This window comes from Ovis aries, chromosome X, assembly GCF_016772045.2.
Source record: "Ovis aries strain OAR_USU_Benz2616 breed Rambouillet chromosome X, ARS-UI_Ramb_v3.0, whole genome shotgun sequence".
In the NCBI taxonomy this organism is placed as follows: Eukaryota; Metazoa; Chordata; class Mammalia; order Artiodactyla; family Bovidae; genus Ovis; species Ovis aries.
In genome coordinates, this window is record NC_056080.1 from 11941628 (window position 1) to 11968248 (window position 26621).

The window sequence follows — 26621 nt, forward strand, 5'->3', positions numbered from 1 at the left end:
ATACCAGACAGAAAAAACTTGAATTTTGTATCATTTCATGCATACTCACCATCCCACTGATGCACCGGCCACAAGCAGTTGTTTTAAACTCCCCATGCAGTTCTTTCACTGCACTCGTGGTGTAGAAGCCTTCTGCCAGCAGAATGATCCCATACAAGAAGAAAAAGGATGCAATTCCGTAGATGACATACTGCATCAGTTGAATTCTGTGAAAAGAAGATCCCAAGTGGTTACATTCACGGCCTGACTTTGGCCTCTGGAGGGAGGCCGTGAGGGTAGGTGACATCCTGTGACAGCCGACCCACTGATGGCTTCGGTGGGGGTGCCGCAGACAGGCACCCCTGCCCAGACCACAGCAACCTGGACCCTTCTTCCAAGGGGTGGGCAACTTCCCAGATGAGGGAGATGTTTCCTTTGGGCGGGGCCCCGATGGACTTTTAGTACTTACTAGATGATACTCCTTTGCATGTAAGTAAATGCAGAGATTGACGAGTTACAGCCACTCATCCAGGACACACATACAGCCAGAATTTCAACTTGGGTCCAGTGGACGGCCTGTTCCTTCCACCACATCAGAATGTCTCCCAACCAGGCTTTGTGCTTAACGGTTTTCTGCTAAAACCCCTAAGTAAGCATTCATGGCCTCTCTATGGAGTAACTTGGGTGAACGCTTTTTGCACAAGACACTGTCATAACACAAGTGATAATGTATCAAGCAGGTTTAACATACAAAAAGTTAATTCACATCTAATTTTGTCCTATGAAAGCCAACAAATATGCAGATGACAACCTTTGGCTGCCCAGTGGAACCAGCTGGTGAGTTAGAGACTACAGGTACCTGGGTCCTATATCCCCAGAGATTATGACTCAATTAGTCTGGGGTGAATCACAGACCTTTGGATTTTTTTAGAGCCACTTATCAGCATCACCAGCTAATTAAACTACCATGCTTTCCCGAGGTTCAGTCATGGTAAATATTTCTTGGTCTTTTTTTTTTACCCAGTTGGTACACATTGAATCCCTTGTCCTGCTTGATCCTCCTCACAGCCTCCCCAACTGCTGATTTCTTTGAATCATTTCACAGATAAAAAATAAAATTTCCCAAGGACTCTTCCAACATGCTTCCCTTATTATTTCATAAAAATTCATTCCTGCCTTTTTTCAAAGGGCTGGTAGAAAAGTATCTCCCAATCACAAGGCACCTAAAGACTGTCAGACTTTGGGAGTAAGGAAGGAAAAAGCAAACAGTGAGGGGCAGGGGAAGACACACGAAGACAATCATCAATATACTGCTGCCGGGCAGGCACGCTTATGAGAATCCATGCATGGGAGTTGGACACTCAGGAGGATTCTAGGATAGCAGGGCTGAGGCCATACCCCTAAGACTTCCCCTTTTCTGAACTGGAGGATCCCCAGGGATTTTTCCTCTGCTTGAAGAATGAACGTCCAGGTCCTGCTCCTGTAGACTTCGGGTGGGGCTAAGCCATTTTCTCTGACAGCACCGGAGGGCATCTGTTACTCGGGGACCGTGGTAACCCTCGGTGAGAGGATGGGCAGTGTTGCACCATCCCCCTTGGCCACACGTGCACTGTGTCTTATGGGTGCACCGTCCCATTCCCCAGGCGCAGTCCTATCCCAGGTCCCCAACACCTACTGCACTCCTGGCCCTTTCTTTTCCCTTCTTTCCTGGCCCTTTTCCTGTCTATCCCTGGGGAGTGTGAATGAAAGACATCCATTTTCTCCCAGGGGCGCCCACAGCAGTCTTTCTGCAGCCCTCCTGGGGTGGTGGCACTTTAAATGCACTTCTAAAAGGAAGGAGGCAACTTACACCTCACTCAGCAGGGCATGGTCACTGGTGTTGGTGGAGAAGTGCTGCTCCAGGATTGCCACGGTGCCTGCCAGAGCCACGTGCCCACAGCCGCAGAACAGGGCGACACCCGAGAAGCAGAGGATGGTGGCCACCAGGGAGGCGTAGGGGACTCCGCCCAGACACTTGATGCAGCATTCAAAGCAGCCTGGACCCAGGGGAGAGAAAACACGGCTGGTAAGGGTAAAATGCCTATGACTTCATGAAGACCACGCATTAACAGAGAAGGTCAACTCTTCCCTCTGCCCCACGTGCTCTTTGGGCAACAGCTCAGCATCGCAGGGGCCAAGGGGAGCTGTCCTCATCTCCTTCTGTGGGTGAGGACCTGGGGGCTTCAAGGGGAAATGAAGCTTAATTTGTTCGGGTGTGTGGCAGAGCAGCTAAGTGACAAATTGTTACGGAGTAAGGCACAACTCTACCACTTCCTGATTGACCCAGGGTTGAGGTTAGGGGACCCCTGCTCAAGTGACAACGAGAAGCAATCACCCCACTAACAATGTCAGAAGAATTTCAGTGAAGCTGCCGTTCTATGAAGACAAGTGACCATCAAGTTCCCCCCAGCCTCACCTTTATGGGGTTTCAGGTAGCTATTTATTTTCACAGCAGCCAAGGGCTTTCCCCAGCCTCTGACCTCCTGGGCAACCAGAAGAGTCAAATACAGTAATTACACTATTGCTGTGATCAGAAAAATATCAACAGAATCAGTCTGGAAAGGGGGTGGGCATATGGGTCCCTAGAAGTACCAAGCCACCCAGATCCACTCAAATGGGCTCACTCAGGTTTCATTCATGTCAATACCACAAATCAGCTTAGCTTTTAAATAAAAATGTTCCCCCAGAGCCAGGCAGCACAAGCAGTTTAATCATACTCATCCCCCGAACCCACCTCCTCAACTTCCACCTGCCCCCGCCCAACGCACATGTTGAGAGTAAGAATCCAGAACTGGTGGGTGACGTTTAAGTACTTGAAGAGGGAAAAGGAACAGGGCTGGGGTGGGAGGGGACAAAATGAGCATCCATGAAGTGAAATGAAGGAGAGAGCCACAGTTCACTCTTCATTCTTGAGAGAAATTAAACTCATTCATTTTTCAAATCAACTTTGACTTGAGACATCCATAAGGACCTCCCCAAGGACTGAGTCAGGTGACATTTTCAGTTCAGAGACACTTTATGTTTCAGTGGAGCAGTTCAGGCCTCAGGGTAATGTTGGTTCCTCTCCTGACCTCCCGTCCCTGTTTATACTATCAAGACCCTTAACTAAATGGCTTGTCAGGGAAATCGAACTCTGAATGCATTATGATGTTTAACAGCAATCAAGAGCAGTTCATGACTTCAGGGCAAGCACATTAAGGTGGCCAAATTTCTTTCCCCCAAATGGCCTTTACAGTAGATAGGGAATGACTACCCAGCATGAAACACTGGAGCTAGGTCTTTCCATTTTGATGATCATTCCATGCTAAACTAGGGTTTGCTTAAACCTACCCTAGGAGATAACCCCATCTCTCTCTTCAGTTCATTGGAAAGTAAAAATGCCAGGCCCTCATAACAAAGTGTTCTGCCTTTCATTTCAAAAGATGACCAGCTATTTTCAAGAAGACCAACCTCCCTGAAATGGACTGATGAAACTGCCCAAAATGGGACCCAGTACACAATACAATTCAAGTCCACTAGCAAGTCGGTACCTTAAAGAGATTCGGACATGTGAGATTTGTGAACACAGATGATGGAGGTCAATCTCATTTTGTCCTATGACTTCCTAGCAGGTTGAAGTGAGGTAAGAGGAATGCAACTAAAAGCCCAAATTCTCCAGGCTCCCAAACCAACAGCAACTAAAATTCCTGGCCTTGATATATGTTGCATCATACAAGAGAGAAAACAGACCTCTTTTTTCTTGTGTTGTATCATCCCCACTTCTCCCATTCTCAGGCTCCATGATGAAGTTAGGGACAAGATGAATGCCTGCTTCCATGGCTAATGAAGTTATCTCTGGTCTTTATTGGATAGAGATGTGTGGCCTTGAGACTGCTGGCCAAGATGGTGGCCACTGAGCACATGTGGCTGTTTAAATTACTCAAAATTAAAACTTCAGCTCTTCCTTTGTAGAAAGTCACATTTCACATGCTCAAGAGCCACATGGGCTTTTGGCTACCATCTTGGACAGAAGAGATACCGGAGATTCTCTCACTGGAGAACACTGCTGTTGTGGAAGATCAATTTTGACGTGCCACATACTCACTTTCTTGTGACCTGAGCTAGGTTCTGAGTTTTACTTTGGATTTCATTCATTCAGTCCTTTTTGAAGATATAGAGGGTGATAAGCACTGTTGTTGGCACTGGGAATACAAACATAAAATAAGACGTCTTCCTTGCCTTCAAGGAGATCAGTTAGATGAGTAACAATTTCTATGGCACACCGTGATGACTACCAAGACAGAGGCTGCTAGAGGGCCAGTGGATGGTCAGGTGGAGGAGAGAGATACAGTAGGACAGGAGGAAATATAATTCAAATTGGAGAGGGATCCTGAAAGGCTTTCTACAGTAAAACCTAGGATGCCAAATACGTGAACAGCTGACATGGGGACATTGATACATAGTCTGATAAAATTTGAAGAAATCTGCGTATTACTGGTGTACATTATCTTACTAAGCCTACATCCTTTCTCATCATCTGGGATTAGGGTTAGGTGTTATAGTGCAGTGCACTCACCCTTTAACAAGAGAATGCAACCTTCCAAATCCATGGTTGCAACTTCAAAAAATCTTTCCTCCAAATGGGCTAGAGCTGTCTGCTTCTTTCAAAGGAAATGCCACAGCTGTTCCATGGCTCAAAAAAGACAAGGGTGGATCAGAAGAATGATGCTCTTCAGTCCCCAATTCATCACCAGATCAAGGCTAACATTTTCCTCCAATTTGTCTCTCTCATGGACTATGTACCCTCATGCTGGGGGTCTAGTTCTAGAACAGCAGGGGAAACCAGAGACTCAAGACTTTCAGGATCACTTCAATGAAGCATACTCTCTCAGCAGAAGCCAATGCTCTTAGGTTTTGGGTGGGTTTTATTTATGAACATAGAACTCTGGCTCCTGTAGAAGTCTCCATATTGGTCAGGGCTGTTGCATGTGCACACCTAAAACTCTTATGGACCCTGCTGGCCACCAGGAGCCAAAGCCTGTGAAATATATCCTGGGAAAAAACTATAGGAAATAATAGAACTGGATACAGAGCTTATTCTAACATGGTTGGCCAGTTACCCACAAGGCTACAGCTGAATTTCTGGTGGATATCCAACCAGCTGTGGATGGATTGCTCCCCACTGTACATTTTCTGTCAGTCTAGAAGCCATCTCTCCCTACACTGTGTAACATATCTTTGAACACGGGGTAATTTGGTCATATGCCGCACACATCCCAGAGGAACCAAGAGTGCTGCAAAAGCTGGCAAGGAAAAGCTAAATATGTTTCTAAAACATGATATCAATACTGTTAGTGTCCTCACATTAAGAGCATTTCTGACCTATGGGTACGTGTTGGCAGAGGTAGGGGGTGGAGGCCATGGTGACGCTGTGCGTTCAGGCTAGCCTCACAGGAGTACACCAGCACAGCCCCATGGGGTCCTGGGTTTACTATAATGCTCCGCCACTGCCATCTTGACATTCTTACTACTTTCCGCGCAAGGGTGTCTGAATTTTCAATTTTGCACTTGGCCTACAAATTATGGAGCCAGTCCTGGGTGTACTTACGTGAGAGGAGACAGGAGGGGTTCTTCCTACTTTATATGCCCACTGTGGCATGGTTTTATTTCAGTGTCAGATAGAAATACAGCCTAGAAAGGCAGATGTCACCTTGCCTACCTACCACGTTGTCCTGAGCACAGCAACTGTCCCATGAGATCAAATGCCTGGCATGTGGGAGAATTACTAGCTTCCCCTTTGCTCTGAGAGGGAGTAGGAATCACCCACTGTACTACCCCCAACAGAGCCAACACTCCAGGTTCTGCTAAACCAGGAATCTGCAAACTAGAGCCTGTGGTTTGTCAATAAAGTTTTATTGGAACACAGCTTACATCCCTTCATTGACAAATTGCTGGCGGCTATTTCTGCTCTACCAAGGCAGAGCTGGGTAGCTGTGACAGAGAGTGCGTGGCTTACAAAGCCTGCAACAGTTACTATTTCCAGGAAAAGTTTGCAGACCCCTATCTGGAGGCACTGACATGCAGACTGTGGTCTGAGGACCAGGAGCACCAATATCACCTGTGAACATGTGAAAGATGCAGAGTCTCAGGTCCCACCCTAGGACAACTGAATCAGAAAATCAGCAGTGCGGCGGGGTAGCCTGGCATCTGGGCTTTCAGACGAGTCCCACAGAGGCTCAAATCTGAGAACCACAGTCCTAACGAGTCGCGCCAGCTCTTCACTGTGGCAGTCCCACCAGCTTTCTTTTATTACCAGCCGAACTCCGTTGACAATAAACACCGAACACCATGAAACAATTTCCTGGCTTCTGGCCAAGATGGAGTATCAGGGAGCCAGTTTATCCTGCAGCCTGAAACCACAACCAAACTGAACGAAACCTATGCAACAATGGTCTTCAAGGTATTAAGACAGCAGACTGTGAAGGACCACCCATGGCGAATGAGTCAATGATTAAAATAAGTTCTCAACACAACCAAAGAAGCCACGTGAAACGCCCTGTGACACGTTTCAAAGACACAGTTGGTATGGGGTCACCTGAAGGTGCAGCTCAGCTCTCACTGGAACAAGAGAAGCTTTTCCCCATAACCTTGCTGTTATCATCATCTCGGGTACTGGGGTTTCTTAAAGGCCTGATTGAATGGAAGCTGTCAGTTAAGCAGGGTAGTAACGGATATGGGTGGACAAGAGCACTGGGAGGGAGGGCACAGCCGTCCATTTATTCCATCTCATTCCATTAGCACATTCAATGCTCACCCAAGTGTCTCTGAGGTCCCACGGACTGGGCTGGACACTGGAGACTCGACAGCCAGCTAAGATAGGCGAGCTATATGCTAATGCAGTTTATAGCCTGGGGGAAAACAGACATTATCCAAATGGCGTGGGGATCAGAAGTGCTAGGAAACGGTAGGGACTTACTCAGGCTTTTGGAGGGTGACCGGGGACAGCCTCCACAGCTTAGACATGAAGGGTGGGTTTGAGCCGAGGGATGGTTAGGGAGGGTATTCCAGCAAACAGGAACTGTGTGAACAAAAGCTCTGTGAGGGAAAAACGCTTTACTGGGCATGGAAGATGATGCCAGAACAGAGAGGGTATGGGAGGAGGGTGGGGCAAGGAAGGCAGGAGGGGTCTAGGGGAGCCGGATGCACTGGAGGCTTTCCAGGCCACCCAAAGGGATCTGGACTTTAGCCTCAGAATCACAGGACACCACCAAGCCTTTCTGACCCTGGGGAACAGACCGGGGCTGCGGAAGATTCCTCTGGCGGATATGACAGGAACAAAGTGGCACTGCAGATGAATAGGAGCTCACTGCAATGGTGCAGGCAAAAGAGGACAGGTGCTTGGACCAGGGCAAAAGCAGCAGAAGTGGAAGAAAGGGATGCGTCAGAGAGAGGTTTGAGATGGCAAGTGGGCACAACTCACTGTGAACTCAAAGGAGGGGTTGGGGATGGGTGCTGAGAACCAAGAGTGACTCTTCCATTTCTGCACATGGAACCCCGTGGTGCTGTGCTGTTTCTTGACCTGGGGTTGATGCAGGAGGGCTAGGCTTTGAGGACAAAGATGCTGAGTTTAACCCTCCTACACTGTTGGTGGGAAAGTAAATTAGTGCAGCCACTATGGAGAATAGTGTGGAAGTTCCTCAAAAAACTAAAAGAAAGGTTACCATATGATCCAGCAATCCCACTCCTGGACATATACCTAGACAAAACTCTAATCTAAAAACATAACATGCTTCTCTATGTTCACAGCAGCACTGTTTACAATAGCCAAGACATGGAAACAACCTCAATGTCCATCGACAGAGGAATGGACAAAGAAGATAAGGTACATACATACAATGGACTACTACTCAGCATGAAAAAGGATGAAATAATGCCATTTTGGAGCAACATGGCTGCCTACTAAGTGAAGTGAGTTTGAAAGAGAAAGACAAATACAATATTACTTATATGTGGAACCTAAAATATGGCACAAAATGAACCTGTCTATGAAACAGAAACAGACTCATGAACATAGAGGCCAGACTTGTGGTTGCCAAGGGGAAGAGGCATGGGGGAAGGAAGGACTGGAAGTGAGGGGGACTCAGTTCAGTTCAGTTGCTCAGTCATGTCCGACTCTTTGCGACCCCATGAATCACAGCATGCCAGGCCTCCTTGTCCATCACCAACTCCCGGAGTTCACTCAAACTCACGTCCATCGAGTCAGTGATGCCATCCAGCCATCTCATCCTCTGTTGTCCCCTTCTCCTCCTGCCCCCAATCCCTCCCAGCATCAGAGTCTTTTCCAATGAGTCAACCCTTCACATGAGGTGGCCAAAGTACTGGAGTTTCAGCTTTAGCATCAGTCCTTCCAATGAACACCCAGGACTGGTCTCCTTTAGGATGGACTGGTTGGACCTCTTTTTGGACCTCCTTGCAGTTCAAAGAACTCTCAAGAGTCTTCTCCAACACCACAGTTCAAAAGCATCAATTCTTTGGGGCTCAGCTTTCTTCACAGTCCAATTCTCACATCCATACATGACCACTGGAAAAACCATAGCCTTGACTAGATGGACCTTTGTTGGAAAAGTAATGTCTCTGCTTTTTAATATGCTATCTAGGTTGGTCATAACTTTACTTACAAGGAGTAAGCATCTTTTCATTTCATGTCTGCAATCACCATCTGCAGTGATTTTGGAGCCCCCCCCCTCAAAAGTCTAACACTGTCTACTGTTTCTCCATCTATTGCCCATGAAGTGATGGGACCAGATGCCATGATCTTAGTTTTCTGAATGTTGAGCTTTAAGCCAACTTTTTCACTCTCCTCTTTCACTTTCATCAAGAGGCTTTTTAGTTCCTCTTCACTTTCTGCCATACGGGTGGTGTCATCTGCATATCTGAGGTTATTGATATTTCTCCCGGCAATCTTGATTCCAGCTTGTGCTTCTTCCTGCCCAGCATTTCTCATGATGTACTCTGCATGTAAGTTAAATAAGCAGGGTGACAGTATACAGCCTTGACATACTCCTTTTCCTATTAGGAACCAGTCTGTTGTTCCATGTCCAGTTCTAACCGTTGCCTCCTGACCTGCATATAGTTTTCTCAAGAGGCAGGTTATGTGGTCTGGTATTCCCATCTCTTTCAGAATTTTCCACAGTTTATTGTGATCCACACAGTCAAAGGCTTTGGCATAGTCAATAAAGCAGAAATAGATGTTTTTCTGGAACTCTCTTGCTTTTTCCAAGATCCAGTGGATGTTGGCAACTTGATCTCTGGTTCCTCTGCCTTTTCTAAAACCAGCTTGAACATCTGGAAGTTCACAGTTTATGTATTGCTGAAGCCTAGTTTGGAGAATTTTGAGCATTACTTTACTAGTGTGTGAGATGAGTGCAACTGTGCGGTAGTTTGAGCATTCTTTGGCATTGCCTTTCTTTGGGATTGGAATGAAAACTAACCTTTTCTAGTCCTGTGGCCACAGCTGAGTTTTCCAAATTTGCTGGCATATTGAGGGCAGCACTTTCACAGCATCATCTTTCAGGATTTCAAATAGCTCAACTGGAATTCCATCACATCCACTAGCTTTGTTCATAGTGATGCTTTCTAAGGCCCACTTGACTTCACATTCCAGGATGTCTGGCTCTAGATGAGTGATCACACCATTGTGATTATCTGGGTCATGAATATCTTTTTTATACAGTTCTTCTGTGTATGCTTGCCACCTCTTCTTAATATCTTCTGCTTCTGTTAGGTCCATACCATTTCTGTCCTTTATCGGACCATCTTTGCATGAAATGTTCCCTTGGTATCTCTAATTTTCTTGAAGAGATCTCTAGTCTTTCCCATTCTGTTCTTTTCCTCTATTTCTTTGCATTGATCGCTGAGGAAGGCTTTCTTATCTCTCCTTGCTATTCTTTTGGAACTCTGCATTCAGATGCTTATATCTTTCCTTTTCTCCTTTGCTTTTCACTTCTCTTCTTCTCACAGCTATTTGTAAGGCCTCCCCAGACAGCCATTTTGCTTTTTTGCATTTCTTTTCCATGGGGATGATCTTGATCCCTATCTCCTGTACAATGTCATGAACCTCATTCCATAGTTCATCAGGCACTCTATCTATCAGATCTAGTCCCTTAAATCTATTTTTCACTTCCACTGTATAATCATAAGGGATTTGATTTAGGTCATACCTGAATGGTCTAGTGGTTTTCCCTACTTTCTTCATTTAAGTCTGAATTTGGCAATAAGGAGTTCATGATCTGAGCCACAGTCAGCTCCCAGTCTTGTTTTTGCTGACTGTATAGAGCTTCTCAATCTTTGGCTGCAAAGAATATAATCAATCTGATTTTGGTGTTGACCATCTGGTGATGTCCATGTACCCAAGGTCAGGGGCAGCGGCCGAGAGGAGCTACTCCACGCCAAGGTCAGGGGTGGTGGCCGAAAGGAGCTACCCCACGTCCAAGGAGCGGCAGCTGCGTGGGCACAAGAGGGCCAGAGGAGCTACTCCACGATCAAGGTCAGGAGGGGCGGCCGTGAGGAGAACCCCTCGTCCATGGTAAGGAGCAGTGGCTGCGCTTTGCTGGAGCAGCCGGGAAGAGATACCCCACATCCAAGGTAAGAGAAACCCAAGTAAGATGGTAGGTGTTGCAAGAGGGCATCAGAGGGCAGACACACTGAAACCATAATCACAGAAAACTAGTCAATCTGAGCACATGGACCACAGCCTTGTCTAACTCAATGAAACTAAGCCATGCCGTGTGCGGCCACCCAAGACAGACAGGTCATGGTGGAGAGGTCTGACAGAATATGGTCCAGTGGAGAAGGGAATGGCAAACCACTTCAGTATTCTTGCCTTGAGAACCTCATGAACAGTATGAAAAGGCAAAATGATAGGATACTGAAAAGGGAACTCCCCAGGTCAGTAGGTGCCCAATATGCTGCTGTAGATCAGTGGAGAAATAACTCCAGAAAGAATGAAGGGATGGAGCCAAAGCAAAAACAATACCCAGTTGTGGATGTGACTGGTGATAGAAGCAAGATCCGATGCTGTAAAGAGCAATATTGCATAGGAACCTGGAATGTCAGGTCCATGAATCAAGGCAAATTGGAAGTGGTCAAACAAGAGATGGCAAGGGTGAATGTAGACATTCTAGGAATCAGCGAACTAAAATGGACTGGAATGGGTGAATTTAACTCGATGACCATTATATCTACTACTGCGGGCAGGAATCCCGCAGAAGAAATGGAATAGCCCTCAAGGTCAACAAAAGAGTCCAAAATGCAGTACTTGGATGCAATCTCAAAAACAACAGAATGATCTCTGTTTGTTTCCAAGGCAAACCATTCAATATCACGGTAATCCAAGTCTATGCCCCAACCAATAACACTGAAGAAGCTGAAGTTGAATGGTTCTATGAAGACCTACAAGATCTTTTAGAACTAACACCCAAAAAGATGTCCTTTTCATTATAGGGGACTTGAATGCAAAAGTCGGAAGTCAAGAAACACCTGGGGTAACAGGCAAATTTGGCCTTGGAATGTGGAATGAAGCAGAGCAAAGACTAATAGAGTGAGGGACTAGCAGATGTAAACTTTTATGTATAGGATGGGTAAACAACACGGCCTTACTGTATAGCACAGGGAACTATATTCAATATCCTGTGATAAATCATAAAAGAATCTTAAAAAAGAATGTATGTATATAATTGAGTCAGATTTGTAGTTAAATGAGTGCAGATTTTCCTGCATGAAATATGGAAATCCATGAAATATGGATTCACTTATATGATTATCTAATCTTCTTAATTGTGTGTGCTTGCATGCTAAGTTGCTTCAGTCATATCTGACTCTTTTGCAACCCCATGGACCATAGCCCACCAGGCTTCTCTGTCCATGGGATTCTCCAGGCAAGGATACTGGAGTGGGTTGCCATGCCCTCATCCAGGGGATCTTCCCGACCCAGGGATCGAAGCAGCATCTCTTATGTCTCTTGCATTAGCAGATGGGTTCTTTACCACTAGCACCACCTGGGAAGTCCCTTATACTTCAATTTTAAAAAAAAATCTTTTTTAAGATGTTGAGTTCAGTTTTAGACGTGCTGACTTTGAGGTCACCTGATGCCATCCAAAGGGAGAGATTCCAGGGGGTGATCAGACATTGGGTCTGTAGCTCAGATGAGCTGATGCTGGATGCTGTCAGCTTCTGGATTGCAGTGAAAACTTTCAGAGGTCAAGGAAAGACATGGGAGCGCTGAGCAGTTCCAAGTGCTTTAGACCCTTTCTTTTGCCAGGCATGGTCCTTGGACAAGCAGCAAGAGCTTCAGCAGGGAGTTTGGGGGAAATGCAGAGTCTCAGGCCCCACCCCAGGACCAGTCGAGTAGGTGGAATCTGCGTGAGAACAAGCCCCCAGGAGTGAACATGGAAGTCTGAGAAGCCCACTTCCAGTCACCAGTCCTATCTGTCCAGTCCCAGGTGCAGAGCCCCAAGTCCCTGTGAAGTGCTTGCTTTTGTGTGCAACTGTGTTTGGTGTTTTTTCCAAAGCCTGCTGGGCTTGGCCCTAACTCCAGCCACTTGCAAATCAAATGGCAAGTTCCAGGGGCCACAAAGAAGAAAACACAGTGTTCCAAGCTGTTCAGCCGCCTTGAAAAGAGTGCCACTAGAGTGTTTCTTCTGAGCCAAGCAAGCACTGTTAAGCTCAGACTTTTCACAACAAAGATGCTTTAGTGTCATACCACTGACAGGGTCTGAGAACACAGACCTATCCCACCTCCCCCGTTCAGACAACACCTGGGTTTTGGGCTGTCCCCAGCAGGAGAAGTCACAGGCCAGGCTGATGTTTTTTTTAAAAAAAGAGGGAGGTGGTGCCAAGTATCAGCAGAGCACCACGCCGTGCAAAGTGGATGCCAGCTAAGCAAGAGCAATGCTTTTCTTGGATATTCCGATAAATCCACATGCTGAGTTTTCCCAAGCTTCAAACCAGCAACGACAACGCTGGTGAATATGAACCAGAAAAGGGCAAGGAAAGCATTTTTTTTTTTGATGACTGTGAACAACTCATGGAAAAAACAAATTACTGCTAGGCTTTCTAGTGCATTTTACTAGTAATTCTCAGTGCCTCTCACCCAGCCCCCTGAACCTCCATTAGGTTAGTCACATCTTCAGCCTTCATTTAGCTGGTCTCTGCGGCTAAAGAGAATTTTCGGTTTTGATTTGCACAAAAACTCCAGTGTGCGTTAGTCTAAGATGGTTTAAATATAAACCACACAGTAGGGAGAAAAAAAACAGGCTTCAATGCTTCACCCTCTCAATGGCCATTTTGTCTCTGGCATCTCTAGAACCTTTTGTGCAGAACAACAGAAGAAAACTGGCTTTGTCCTCAGGCTCGCGGATGCCCGTTGCCATGGCTGGGAGTTCACAACGGCCCAGTCATTTGCCCCAAGTTGTGATCCTGGCTGCAGTTCTCATGCTGGCTCCCAGGAGGGCTGGCAGCAACAAGGGCTCAGATTCTTCCCCAGGGAATGAATGTCTCACACACACACACACACCCTCAACTCACGACCCTTCTTGCCACTTTACTAACTCCTAACAATCCATCAAATTAAAAAGAAAAGAAGTAACCAAGGTTTGCAACTTTCAAACAACCAGCAGGAAAATGGAAGCAGAGAGAATCCTTAGTTAAGAGACGTTAAGATTGGATGGTGGGGGACCAAGGTCTCCCTGACTTAGTTCTCCACCAGGAGTGACTGTACCCCCTTGGGGACATGGGGCAACATCCGGAGATACCTGGGGTTGTCAGGACTGGTGGAGGGGATACTCCTGGCTCTAGTGGGTGGAAGCCAGGCATGCTGCTCAATATCTTACAGGGCACAGGAGAGCACCCCTCCCTCCAACAATTACACAACCCCAGTGTCTGCAGCACCACGGGGGAAGAGTCCTGAGACAGTGCATGCACACACGTGCTGCACAATGTTCACATCCCTGGTTTTCACCTGGGGACGACTCTGCCCCCAGGGGAGGTGTGGAGACACTGCGTCATCACAGCTGGGCAGGTGCTACTGGCAGGTAGTGGGTAGAAGCCAGTGATGCTGTTCAACACTCCACAGTGCATAGGACGGTCCCCAGCCCAAACACAACAAAGAATGAGGCGACACCAAGGGTCAAGGATGAGAAACCCTGCTCTCAGGCTACCGTGTACCATCCTGGTCTGAGACACCAGCATGACCACCAAATTCTACAATTAAAAAAAGAAAAAGAGCTTAAAATAACCTTACTTTGTTTAAAAAATATTACAGACAGAAGTTTACAAATTTTGCTGTCCAAGAGAATTACCTGGAGCACATGGGAAAGCCCTGATGTCCAGACTTTCCCCGAGACCAAATTAAATCACAATTTCTGGAGGTGGGATTCAGGAATTAGAGGTTTTGCTTTTTTTGCTTAAAAAAAAAAAAAGCTCCCCAGGTGATCTTAAGTTGGAGAACATGTGTTCTAGAGCAGACATCAGCCAACTGTGGCCCATGGGCCCAACTGGGCTCTCCACAGGGCCTGTGAACTCAGCACACTTTTTTACATTTGAAATGATTGTGAAAAAAACCCAAACTCAAAGAATAATCCTGCTTCGTGACACAAGTATATGGAATTCAAAGTTCTGTGTCCAGAAATAAAGTTTTACTGGAACACGGCCGAGCTCAATCCTTTCTGTACTGTATGTGGGTATTTTCAAGCTGCAAAGGCAGAGCTGAGTAGTTGCCAGATATTTACCATCTGGCCTTTTACAGGAAAAGTTTGCAGCTCACCCTTCAAGAGCACTGGTTCTCCACCTTTCATGTGCACATCAATTCCTGGGGAAACTCCTTACAATGCAGGGTCTCTTTAGGCAGGTCTGGGCCATTGCTCCTCACTGAACCTCCTCACTGAACCACAAGGGCAGAAAAGAGGGGCTCTCCAAGGGGGGCTGGTGCAGCCTTGAGAGACCCCCAAGACTCCGGAGGTGCAGGAGGCCCAAACTGTCTTCATGATACTGACTTTTTCCCACTGTTGACGTTTCCACAGGAAAACTGCCGATGGCTATAGCACAAATCAGGCAGTGGCACCAAAGTGAATGAATCAGCAGTTCATTCCTTACCACCACACACTCACAGGGAGAAAACATTGAGTTTCAGTTTGATGTGGTTGAAAAAAATTATCAACTGTGATAAATCTACACACCCTGTTGAAGATTCTGTGCAATGAAATGAGGACACATCCAGGACTAAGGTAGCATTCCAGAGCACGATGCAAAGTTCAAGTGCGACCGAGTGTCAAGCTAAACTAGCATCTTGTTTTTTGGTGGACGGCTGTTTTTTTCTTTAAAGAATGACTAACACAGTATAGTTATTAAGACTTAGGAAGAAGACAGATGGCCAACAAGCATATGATAAACAATGCTCAACATCACTCACTAAACATCAGGGAAATGCAAATTAAGACCACAATGAGATATCACCTCATACCTGTCAGAATACTATCCAAAAAACAACAAATAACAAGTGTTGGCAAAGGTGTGGAGAAAAGGGAACCCCTGTGGGCCATTGTTTTCCATAGTGGCTGCACCAATTTACAGTCCCACCAACGATGTTTTCCTGTTATCTGGATAAACACTCAGAAGTAAAATAGCTTTGATTATATTGGTAATTCTATTCTTAATTTCTGAGGAATCTCCACATTAATTTGAAAAGATATATGCACCTCGGTTCACTGCAACATTACTTATAATAGCCAAGACATGGAAACAACCTATGCCCACTGATGGATAAATGAATAAAGATGATATAAGAACTACCATACATGCATGCATGCTAAGTCACATCAGTCATGTCCAACTCTTTGTGACCCGATGGACTGTAGCTTGCCAGGCTCCTCTGTCCATGGGATTCTTCAGGAAAGGATACTGGAGTGGCTTGCCATTTCCTCTGGTTCAATCCTGAACCCACATCTCTTATGTCTCCTGCCTTGGCAGGCAGGTTTTTTACTACGAGCATCACCTGGGAAGCTCAAGAACTACCATATGATCCAGCAATCCCACGCCTGAGCATATATCCTGAGACAACTGTAATTTGAAAAGACACATGCAACCCAATGTTCATTGCAGCACTATTTACCAAGACAGGGAAGCAACTTCAGTGTCCGTCAACAGACGAATGGATAAAGAAGATGTCATTGTTCAGTTGCTAAGTCATGTCCGACTGTTTGCAGCCCTATAGACTGCAGTACACCAGGCTTCCCTGTCCTTCACTATCTTGCAGAGTTGGGCAAATTCATGTCCACTTAGTGGTATATATATACAATGGAATACTACTCAGCCATTACAAAGAATGAAATAATGCCATCTATAGCAACGTGGATGGACCTAGAGATTATCATACTGAGTTAAGTCAGAGAAGGACAAACATTATGTATCACTTATAAGCAGAACCTAATTTTTTAAAATGATACAAACGAACTTATTTACAATACAGAAAAAGACTCACAGATTTCAAAAACAAACTTATGATTACCAAAGGGGAAATACGTGGGGAAAGGATAAAATAGGAGCTTAGGGTTAACATATACACACTACTATATATAAAATGGATAACTAATAATGACCTACTGCACAGCATAGGGAACTATACTCAATATTCTGTAATAACCTATATGGGGAAAAAATTGAAAAAGAATGGATATATGTGTAACTGAATCACTCTGCTGTACACCAGAAACTAACACATTATAAACCAACTATACTTCAATAAATTTTTTACAAAGATGATATGATATATATCTTATGTGTACGTCTCACATACACACACAATGAAATACTACTCAGCTATAAAAAAGAACAAATTCTTGCCATTTGCAACAACATGGATGGACCTTGAGGGCATTATGCTACATAGGGTAAGTCAGGCGGAGAAAGACAAATAGCATATAATTTCACTCATATGTAGAATCTAAAAAACAAAAAACAATTCATAGATACAGAGAACAGATTAGTAGTTACCAGAGAGGAAGGGGGTTGGGGGTTGGGTGAAATGGGTGAAGGGGGGTCAACTGTTAGTCTGGTGATGGACAGTAACTAGATTTTGTGGTGGTGACCACTCTGCAGTGTACACAGATGTTGTATACAGATGCTGAATTACAATACTGTACCTGAAACATGATACACACACACACAGAGACTTGGCTATCTGGCACAAATTTTCTTAAAAATGATGTAAATGAGCTTGTCAACTTCAAAGATAATAAGCGACAGTATCTGTTGCCAATCAATTTTGGAAAACTTGCACCTGTGAAAGGCCCAGCTTCCCAGTACTTAGAAAACTTCTTAATGAAATCAGTGGTGATGTTAATGAAATGTGACTCTTGGGATATGGTATAATAAAATGTGTCAATACTTGGAAGATTTGTACCAGCGAGAGAACCGGTATTTTCCAAGTGACCAATGCAGGATGTTACAAAATCATTCTCCAATACAGACCGATCAGACTGCAAGGGAGAGCAATAGATTTTAATGGAACGGAGTATAGAAAGTTCACTAATACAGTTTCAGATTCCACATTATCAATAATCTATAAGAAATCACCACTTGCTGGATATTGGTGTATTATCAAGGAAGAGTTCCACAAAAACATGAAAAGGCCATTAAAACATTCTTCCCTTCCCCAACCACCTATCTGTGAGAGACCAAGCTTTCTTCATATACTTCAGCAGAAACTAGATGCTCCAAGATGTGAGTGAAGGCAGAGGCAGATGTGAAGATAACAGCTATTGAATATTAAGCCAGGTATTACAGAGATCTGAGAAAATGTAAACCAGTGCTGCTCTTCTCACTCAAGCTTTGCCTTGTTTGGGAAGAGTTATCTTTCTTAAACATTATTTTTGTTACCAGGTAATGGGTTTACTAGTAACATTTTAAATAAATAAGTTCATTATTTTTTAAAGGATAGAATATAATCTATTTCTGAGGTCAAATACTAATAAAGACAGTATAAAAGAAATTATACAACTTTTAACTTCTATGATGAAAACATTACTTAAGTAATATCTTAGTTATAATTTCTAATACAAAAATACCTAGAGATATAACCCACATGAGCAAAAGCTTTTGGGGTCTTCAATTATTTTTAAGAGGAAAAAAGGGACTTTACACCCCAAAGTCTGTAAACCACTGGCATATACCATTAAGAAGGTATCATGAAGCCCGTGGACATGGGAGCTTCCTGCTAAAGACTTAAGAAAACACCTAAACGATAGGTTGCTTCCCAGTTCTCTTAAGACCTTCTTAGAGTCATTAATGTACAAGCCCAACTGTATAATGCCAAGAACACTGAAACTATTTTTAATGATATAAAGAGAATTGGTTTTTTTGGGATATCCTTCTAAAACCTGGTCCTAAAACCTGTGAAGTCAAAAATTTTCATTTTTGTGGCATGTTGTGCAATATTTCACAATTGATGAGCCTCTCACATTTGCAATATGGCTTGGAGTAGGAGATAAGCAATCATAGAAAAGGAAAGCTATGTTCACATGGTGAGAGCAAATAAAGTTAAGACACAGATCTTGTTAGTCCCATCCTTCACCCTCTTTGGGGACTGGCTTTGGTTTTCTTAAAGACCATGCGTGTGCTCTAAGCCTAGTTAAGTGGGGAACAAAGAACCAGGGAAATCTAGGCAAGTTGGGGATACGTGTGTGCTTGCTCAGTTGTGTCAGACTCTTTGGAAAGCTAGCTCTAAATCTAAATGACAGAGGTTTTAAGAGCACGGAGATCTGTAGGGTGTTCAGGAAATTTGAGGCGCCCCTGCAATACTAAGCTTTAGCACCACTCAACCTCCTTGATCATCTAGGTTTCAGGGTCTATGTGTTGCTGGATTGCACTGAGTTCAGTGATTGTCTACTGAATTGCTGCTATATGCAAGGCACTGTGCTGGGAGCTGCAGGGATTTGGTTTGCCCTCCTGGTCTTGACGCTTTGGAGTGGGGTGAGGGACACGAACACAGCAGAAATATTCAAGTAGAATGAAGAGTGAGGTGACTCAGGGACATGGGGAAGGAGGTAGAGGCATCTCCTTGGCTTAGTGTGGGGAGCTTAGGAAGGGGCATGTGGGTGGCAGTGGTGTAGACAGGCCTTTAAGAATAGAAGGATCCTGTGGTTAGGACAGATTGACAGGCATGAGTGAAGAACAGGACTGATGTGGTTAGGTGCCAGTAGGGAAAGTTGAGGGCGTGTGTGGTGGAGTTTGTCAAGGGCATTGGGACAGTGTCAGGAGACAAGCTGGAGAGGCAGGCAAGGCCCTCCTGTGGGGAGGTCTCTGAGCCAGCCTGCAGCCTTGGGTGCTTCATTTTGCAGGCAGTAAGGAGAGAGGGAAGGTTTGAGAACAGGCGAGTGACATGATCTGAGGTGTGCTTTTAAGAGATTAATCTGGTGCTAGTGTGTAGGCTGAATTGCAGTGGGTGCGAACTAAACTCCACTGTGGGTGGTAGCAGAATGGGTCTTTTTGAGTTTTATTCAAAGGGCGCAGGGTGTATTCAATGAAGGCAGGAAGGGTAAAATTCAGACAAAGCTTGGAGCTGTGAAGCAGTCAAAGTCACACAGCATTTTACAGGCATGGCTCGGTGAGAAAACACGAGAGAATATATGTGAACGAATTTTCTTAGGGGCCACTCCAGAAAATATCAACTCACCCAGAGACAGAGGTTGTGTGGAAAGAAAGGGCTTACAAAGGGACTCAGGGGATTGGCAGACATGTCACCATCTTGCTCGTTTCATGGGCACATATGTATGTCAAAGTTGATCCAACAGGTCACTTTACATGTATGTAGGTTGTGCATATCAACTGTAACTCAAAAAAAGTTTTTAAAAATGACCTTTCTCTTCCTTTTCAAGTTATGCTTCTTAAGTTCAATTTTTACAAAAGATGCTAGTAATGGTAAAAGGTTATAAGTCCCTTTTGGAAACTAAGGATTGACAGCAAAAGTCAGGAGCCTTAACAACCACATCGACCTGGGTTGGGTGGGCTGGTGCGGGGGGAGGGAGATATCCTACAGCTACAGAACCTATGGGCTAGTTGGTGACAGGGAAGTGTAGGGGCTTCTGTCATTAAGAAGAGAAGCCAGTGCTTTAAGGGGACACGTGATATATTTCCATTTTGAAACGTTTATATGGCTTGCAGCAGGTAGCCTTCTAAGACACCCCCAATGGTCCTCACCTCCTGATATTCATACCCTCCCCCACAGTATGGGCTAAACCTACTGACTAGCTTCCCTGATTAGGTTTCAAAAAACTGACTTCCATCTTCCTAGCACTCTCTGTCACTCTTGCTGGCACACTCTCTCTGGTGAAGTCAGCCGCCACATCATGAGGGAGATATGGGAAAGCCTACATGGCAAAGAATCAAGGGAGGTCTCAGGCCAAGAGCTAGTGAGTAGCTGAGGCCCTCAGTTCCACAGCCTTTGAGGAACTGAATCCCAACAACAACCACAAAAAGTGATCTAGGAAGTGGATTCTTCTGTGGTTGAGCCTTCAGATGAGACTGCAGCCCTGGCCAAAGCTTTCAGTCACAGCCTTGTTAGAGACCCAGAGACAGCTAAGCAGAGTCCAGACTCCTGACCTACAGAAACTGAGATGATATATGTTACTGTTTCTGACTATTGAGTGTAAGATTAATCTGTCATGCAACAGTAGATAACTAATACACAGCTTCAGCTCTGGTATATGCCTGCAGCTCTACAATAGAATCTTTAAAGCATTTTTTTTTAAATGCAATGACACAAACATGCAATGACAATCTTAAAACATCAAGAGAAGTTTGCTTCAAATTCACTCTCTGCTAGGGGTGTGGTGATTTACTTTGGGCATCTTGATAGAAAACATGTATACAAGTTGCCTTTCAATTTCAGGTTTATGTTGCCCTTCAGAAAGGTATTTTGACCTGAAACAATACTTTACCAGAGATGTTATCATGAGGAACTATTTTTTCCATTAAGATTTTGATCCTCCACATATACAGTAGTGGTGGTCAGACTTCAGTGTGGCTCTGAATTGCCTGGGGAGCTTATTAAAACAAATCAAATTCCTGGGACCCACCCCAAAGGGGGAATCTGGCAATCTGAACATTTAACCAGCATCCTTGGTGATTCTTTTACTTAACACAGAAAATAATACTCGCTAAAGTACAACAAATGGAGTAATAGATGAAAACAGCCCATGGTATCTATTTAACAGGACTCGGTTTATTGTGGGAACACTCAGAAAAGGGCTTGTAAGAGGCCAAAGGGGCTGAGCTTCCAAAAAGAGCCAAGGGACCCTCTGAAGAAAGACTGAGCTTTAGCCTAAAGCCTGTGAACAACCAGTACCCCAGGGAACAAGGATTCTGGAGCCTGGAGAGAAGAAGGTGAGGGATCTTGGGTGGAGATTTTAGGAAACTGAGTGACTAGCAAAATGTTTAGGTCTTGCCTACCATAAGTGACTGGATTTATAACGAGTGCTAAGAATATAATCACTCTAAGTCAGGGGGTGGCTTTTTTTTTTTTTAATGAAAAGGGCCAGATAGTAACTTTCTTTGGCTTTGCAGAGCATATGGCTGAAACCACTCAATTTTGCAGTTTTTGTAGGAAAGCAGCCACAGACAATCTGTAAATGAATGATCATAGCTGGTTCTAATAAAACTTTATTCACAAAAACTCAGTTGCGATTTTTGTGTGGTGAAACACAGTTGTGATCATCAGCCTGGTCTAAGCCACGTTCTCATAGGTCTCCATAATTTCCATCTATCACCACTGGGAAAGAGCACAGGACCATGAACAGGGTTGTCTTAAGACCACAGAAAAGACCTATTTTGCTTCTACTGGCCTGACATTTCGCCACTAGAGTTACTCCTTGGGGTGAAAGCACTGACTCTGGAAGTTCCTAAAGAAAACACAAGCTGCTCTTCAGAGAAAGTCTCATCCTACCTAGATGACTCAGACCTCCAGAGCTTTCTGCTTCCCGGTGCACAAGCCATTTTACAAAAGCTTTTGATAGATCTAGAAACACACCGGTATGGGTATATTTGTGAGTGAACAGAGACCCCCGAAAGGACACAGCTTGGGGAGGTAGGAAGACTAACCTCTAAAAGCAGACTTGAGCTGCTTCCCAATGTCTCCAGTTAGCTCTCTGGGGCGGGGGTAGGGGGGTGGTGGGCCAAAGAGTTCAAGATGAAATTAATTTTAATTAACTCAAACTGAAAACATACAACATGGGAGTACTATAAAGGTAATGAAGATCAGATATCACTGTTTCTAAGTGACTACAAATTGCTGCTTTGAATAATCCAAGTCAGTTTCTCTAAAACCAGATGCTGTACCTGACAGAAAGCCCCAGATAGACACTCAGTTCTGACTGATCTGCTTTTCATCTCTGCTTTCTTTGTCTGCTCTGAGCTGAGGAATAGCACAAGACCGAAAGGCAAAGCGAGTTCTGTATGTCACAGACACAGTGGCAGCCACTGCTACATAATTGAGTACTAAGCATATATCAACAGTATAGCTGATAAAAAGTTGAACATTTGTAAATGAAAAACTCTACGTATATGACTGACATAATAGCCTTTGGTAAATAAGTTATAAAATAGTTACCTGCCCTATACTGGCACATTTTGGGGTGAAAACTTCAGGTAATTTGAAAATGGAATAAATAATCCACAGCAGAAAACAAAACGCAAAGGACTCTTCAAAAACTCAGAAACATTATGGCATGAACCTGGGCTAGAACATGCTTGTACTATGTCCATTGTTCACCTCCATGTAACCTGAAACACCCTCAATCAGTGGCAGCCATCAGACACACACACTGGGTGCTTCCCCTGGCCATAGCTGTGTAAACTGAGAGTGCTTCTCCAGCCAGACTCCGGGGAACAGCTGCCCTGCCCAAAAACTCACACGACACTGTCAGACCCCGGGCTGTAGTCCACACGTGACCAGCAACAGACACCAAAGATGCACGCAGAGAGATTACAGGTTCCCCACCTTGAAATACAGTTGAAGTGTTTTCAGAAGAGGCCTCAAACATAGTTGCCTTACCACTATAGGTTAGGACAGTGCGACAAGACAGTTTAACACCAAATCCAATAGCATTTCCTGGGACTCTCATATCTCAGGTGTTACTCTATAGAATGGATCCACGGCAGAGAAGTCCCAAGCTAGGGGGCCAGAGGGAGAAAGGCTGGGGATCTCAAGGGGCAGATAGGAGGAGCTCAGCAGTGTGACCTGATGCACAGTACTGTGCAAGCAGGAATCTTGGTATTTGGCTGAGTGTTGAGCAGGAAGCCCCTGTGTTCGGATTTCCACGGCTGCCCGGGAATCCTGGCCATGGAAATCCCAACACGGGGGCTTCCTGCTCAACACTCGGCCAAACACGAACATTCCTCATGCTCTCCCACACCTTTAGTTCTAGTCCGTATGTGAGAGGGTGATCTCTTTGGACTTCTGGAATTATCTAAAACATCTGAGTCCAAGCATCAGAGCCATCAGGATTTGTGAGCTGGCCAGAAGGGGCTTCCCTGCTGGCTCAGTAGTAAAGAACCAGCCTACCAATGCAGGAGACACAGGTTCGATCCCTGGGTCTGGAAGATCCCCTGGAGAAGGATGTGGCAACCCACTCTAGTATTCTTGCCTGGGAAATCCCATGGACAGAGAAGCCTGGAGGGCTACAGTTCATAGGGTCGCAAAAGACTTGGACATTCCTTAGTGACTCATCCACAAGAACAACAGGAGGGGAACTGGCGACTGCTGAAGGGAGTGGTCTTTGTACTCCTTACCTGGTAGACTGAATGCAGAACTACACAGATTTACCAGCGTCTGAATAGTCATTCTTGGTCTTTTAGCTTACAGCTGCATTAGGTGGCAGCATCTTACATGTCACTGGATTATATTCAAGAAGATGATGAGGGGCATTTGAGAACTTCTCCCAACTCCTATCAACTGCTTTCTCTTCGCTTTCTCCAGAAGGAGACAAGCCAGACCCATTTTCACTGCCCCATCCCCCACTCTCATTCACCACGATTTTTTAAACAAAGAAATAAGAGGAGGCACATTTTCAGACAAGTGGCTAAGAGAATCCAAGGTCACCGGCCTTTCAAACTAACCAGGACTCGGTGCATTAACAACTGGCAATTCTTATACCTACCTCCCCATAAAGAGGGACAGAAAGGACAATGGAAAACACAGCAATTTCTCAAACTTTTGAGAGTAAATCCACCTCAATTCCTTCTTCTGTCTTCTCCCTTCTTGCTTTTGGACCTTGCTCTCAATTAGTGCTTCTAGAACTGCATTATGCCCAGGAATTATCTGGAAAGTTCTGAAAATGCAGACTCGGATTCAGCAGGCCTCAGGGGGGCCTGAGACTCTGCACTTGTAACAAGCTTCCAGGGGATGCCGATCCTGCTGGCCCATGGACCGTATGTGGAAGAGAGGATCTAAGTTCTCTCTGATGACACTGACTGAAGCCCTTGTGACAACCTGCAGTAGCCTGAACCATGCCCTACACAGTAAGCACAATATTCCATCGAACACGACTGAAGCCCAAAGGGCTCCTTATTTCCCAAGTGCCACCGCTTCAGGCCTAGGTCCCCAAGGCAGTGTCACCCGAGGTGGCCCTTGTGGCCACCCGCCCCTTGATTTCCTGGAGGCCCAAAGAAGATGTGGATGCCACCTGGTCAAAGAAGTTGAACAATTCAAAAAGAAGAAAGCAGTACAGATGGTGAAGGATTCACTATCCAAGTGCTAAAAATGAAACTCCACAGAGAAGTTTCACCCAAAAAGGAAGATGGGAAACGACTGAGGCAAAGGAAACTGGAAGCACCTTGACGTCCCTCACGGGGAGTAAGCAGTTTGGGGGGAGGAGGTCTCTGCCACACTGCCTGCATTTTCCTTTGGCAAAAATCTCCCCGTTGGCGTGGACCAAAACCTCTTCCCACTGTCTGTCCCCCACTGGAAAGAAACTGAGAACTCTGCAAAGGGGGAAAATAAAAGACACAAGAGCCATATGGAATCGTCTATTTTTTCCCTCACACCATCTGGTTTGGGATCTAAGCACAGAATGGCAACTGCGCTGATTGAGGAGACAGCAAAATCTCTGGGCCACTGGGAAGGCGACACCGTGGCTAGGGTCAGTCCCTCCCTCTGGGGATTTTCTTTCTTTCCCTCTGACAAGAACCCGCTTGATCCTGGAATTCTCACCTGAAACATCACCCGCAATGTGATTAACTATTAGAGTTCTACAGCTTCTCATCATAGCACTCCAGAATTCCCAAACCTCTGAAAACTAAGGTTGGTTTCTTTTTGGGGGTGGGGTGGGAGTGGAGTTCCTCTGGCAGCAAAACCCATCCTGCTCTGAATTCCCTTGATATCCAGAACTGACCTTGAATGGCCCAGACGCTGTTCACAGATGTCATCGACCTGAGTCCAGCACTCCAGAAAGATCCATGTGTTGGACTTGAGGGGCGCACCCGGACCTTGCTGGGGACACGGCAAGGGCATACGGTATGTGCGCCACATCACTTTTCAAAAGCCCCAACTCTTCTGAATTCTTAACTAAATTAAGAATTTAGCCCCAACCGTTACAGATAACGTGGAGACCTTCTTGTCATGTTAACAAGTACTGCCCGTGGTGTAACCATCACCACGATCTAATTTGAAAACACCTCCATCACTCCATAAAGGATCCTTGTACCCTCAGCAGTCACTCCCCAAAGCTGTCTCCCCCAGCCTCTGGCAAACACTCAGCTATTTTCTGTCTCTCCGGATTTGCCATTTCTGGACGTTTCATGTCAGTGGAACCCTGCAGTATTTGCTCTCATGTGTCATCTTTGACTCCGCATCCTGTTTCTGAGACCCATCTGTGTTGCAGTGTGTAGTATGTGTCCCTCATTCCCTCTCATCGCCGCACAGTATTCCACTGTATGGATACATCATGCCTAATGGCAGTTTTTTAAAGTCAACCTTCTAGAACCTTCCATCCTTCAAAGGCTCCAAGAGAACAAATGTCTGGTGGCATTTCTTGCTCACCTCTTCAAGCTGGCACTACACAGGCACACAGAGCTGGCACCTAGTGGCCAGAGATGGAGTGAAGGAATATGTCACTCAAGGTATAGAACTAAATCCAAAGACAGATTTCATGCTAATTAACCTGAAGCCACAATTCAGGTTTTAAAGGAAAAAAGTTTTAATTATTAAGTGAATGACAGGTGCTATGACTTTGTAACTCAGTATAGGTCTTACACTCTACCTCCAGATCGCTCTTTCTAGACTTTTCGGTTCTATGCTGTCATTTCTGATTTATTCTTACAGAAGTAAGAAGATATTTCAGATGAACGATGCTATGGGTTCACACAGAATTCCAGCAATAACTTGAAGCCTGGTGTGTTTCTCTGACCCACCATCTCTTTGTATTCCCATTTTAAGTAACAAACCACTGAATCTAGCTCTGTGTGGACTTCAGGGATGTGGAAGGTGGGTGTGCATATCACTCAGGTTTCTCCCCTTCCAGGTCCCCAGACGGGCTGATGCACAGTTCACTCAGACCCAGCACTTAGATGTTTTGAGA

General features: G+C 45.1%; 1 protein-coding gene across 10 annotated transcripts in view; it reads right to left on the minus strand.

Moving 5' to 3' along the window:
• GPM6B (glycoprotein M6B) overlaps positions 1-26621 on the minus strand; it is a 156059-nt gene that overhangs the window by 9387 nt on the left and 120051 nt on the right. For all 10 annotated transcript variants that reach the window (XM_027963259.3, XM_060408237.1, XM_060408238.1 and 7 more), the window contains 2 exons: positions 1829-2015; positions 50-206 (listed from right to left, as the gene is read on the minus strand). In XM_027963259.3, coding sequence (XP_027819060.1) covers positions 50-206; positions 1829-2015 — 344 coding nt within the window. The remainder of the gene's footprint in view (positions 1-49; positions 207-1828; positions 2016-26621) is intronic.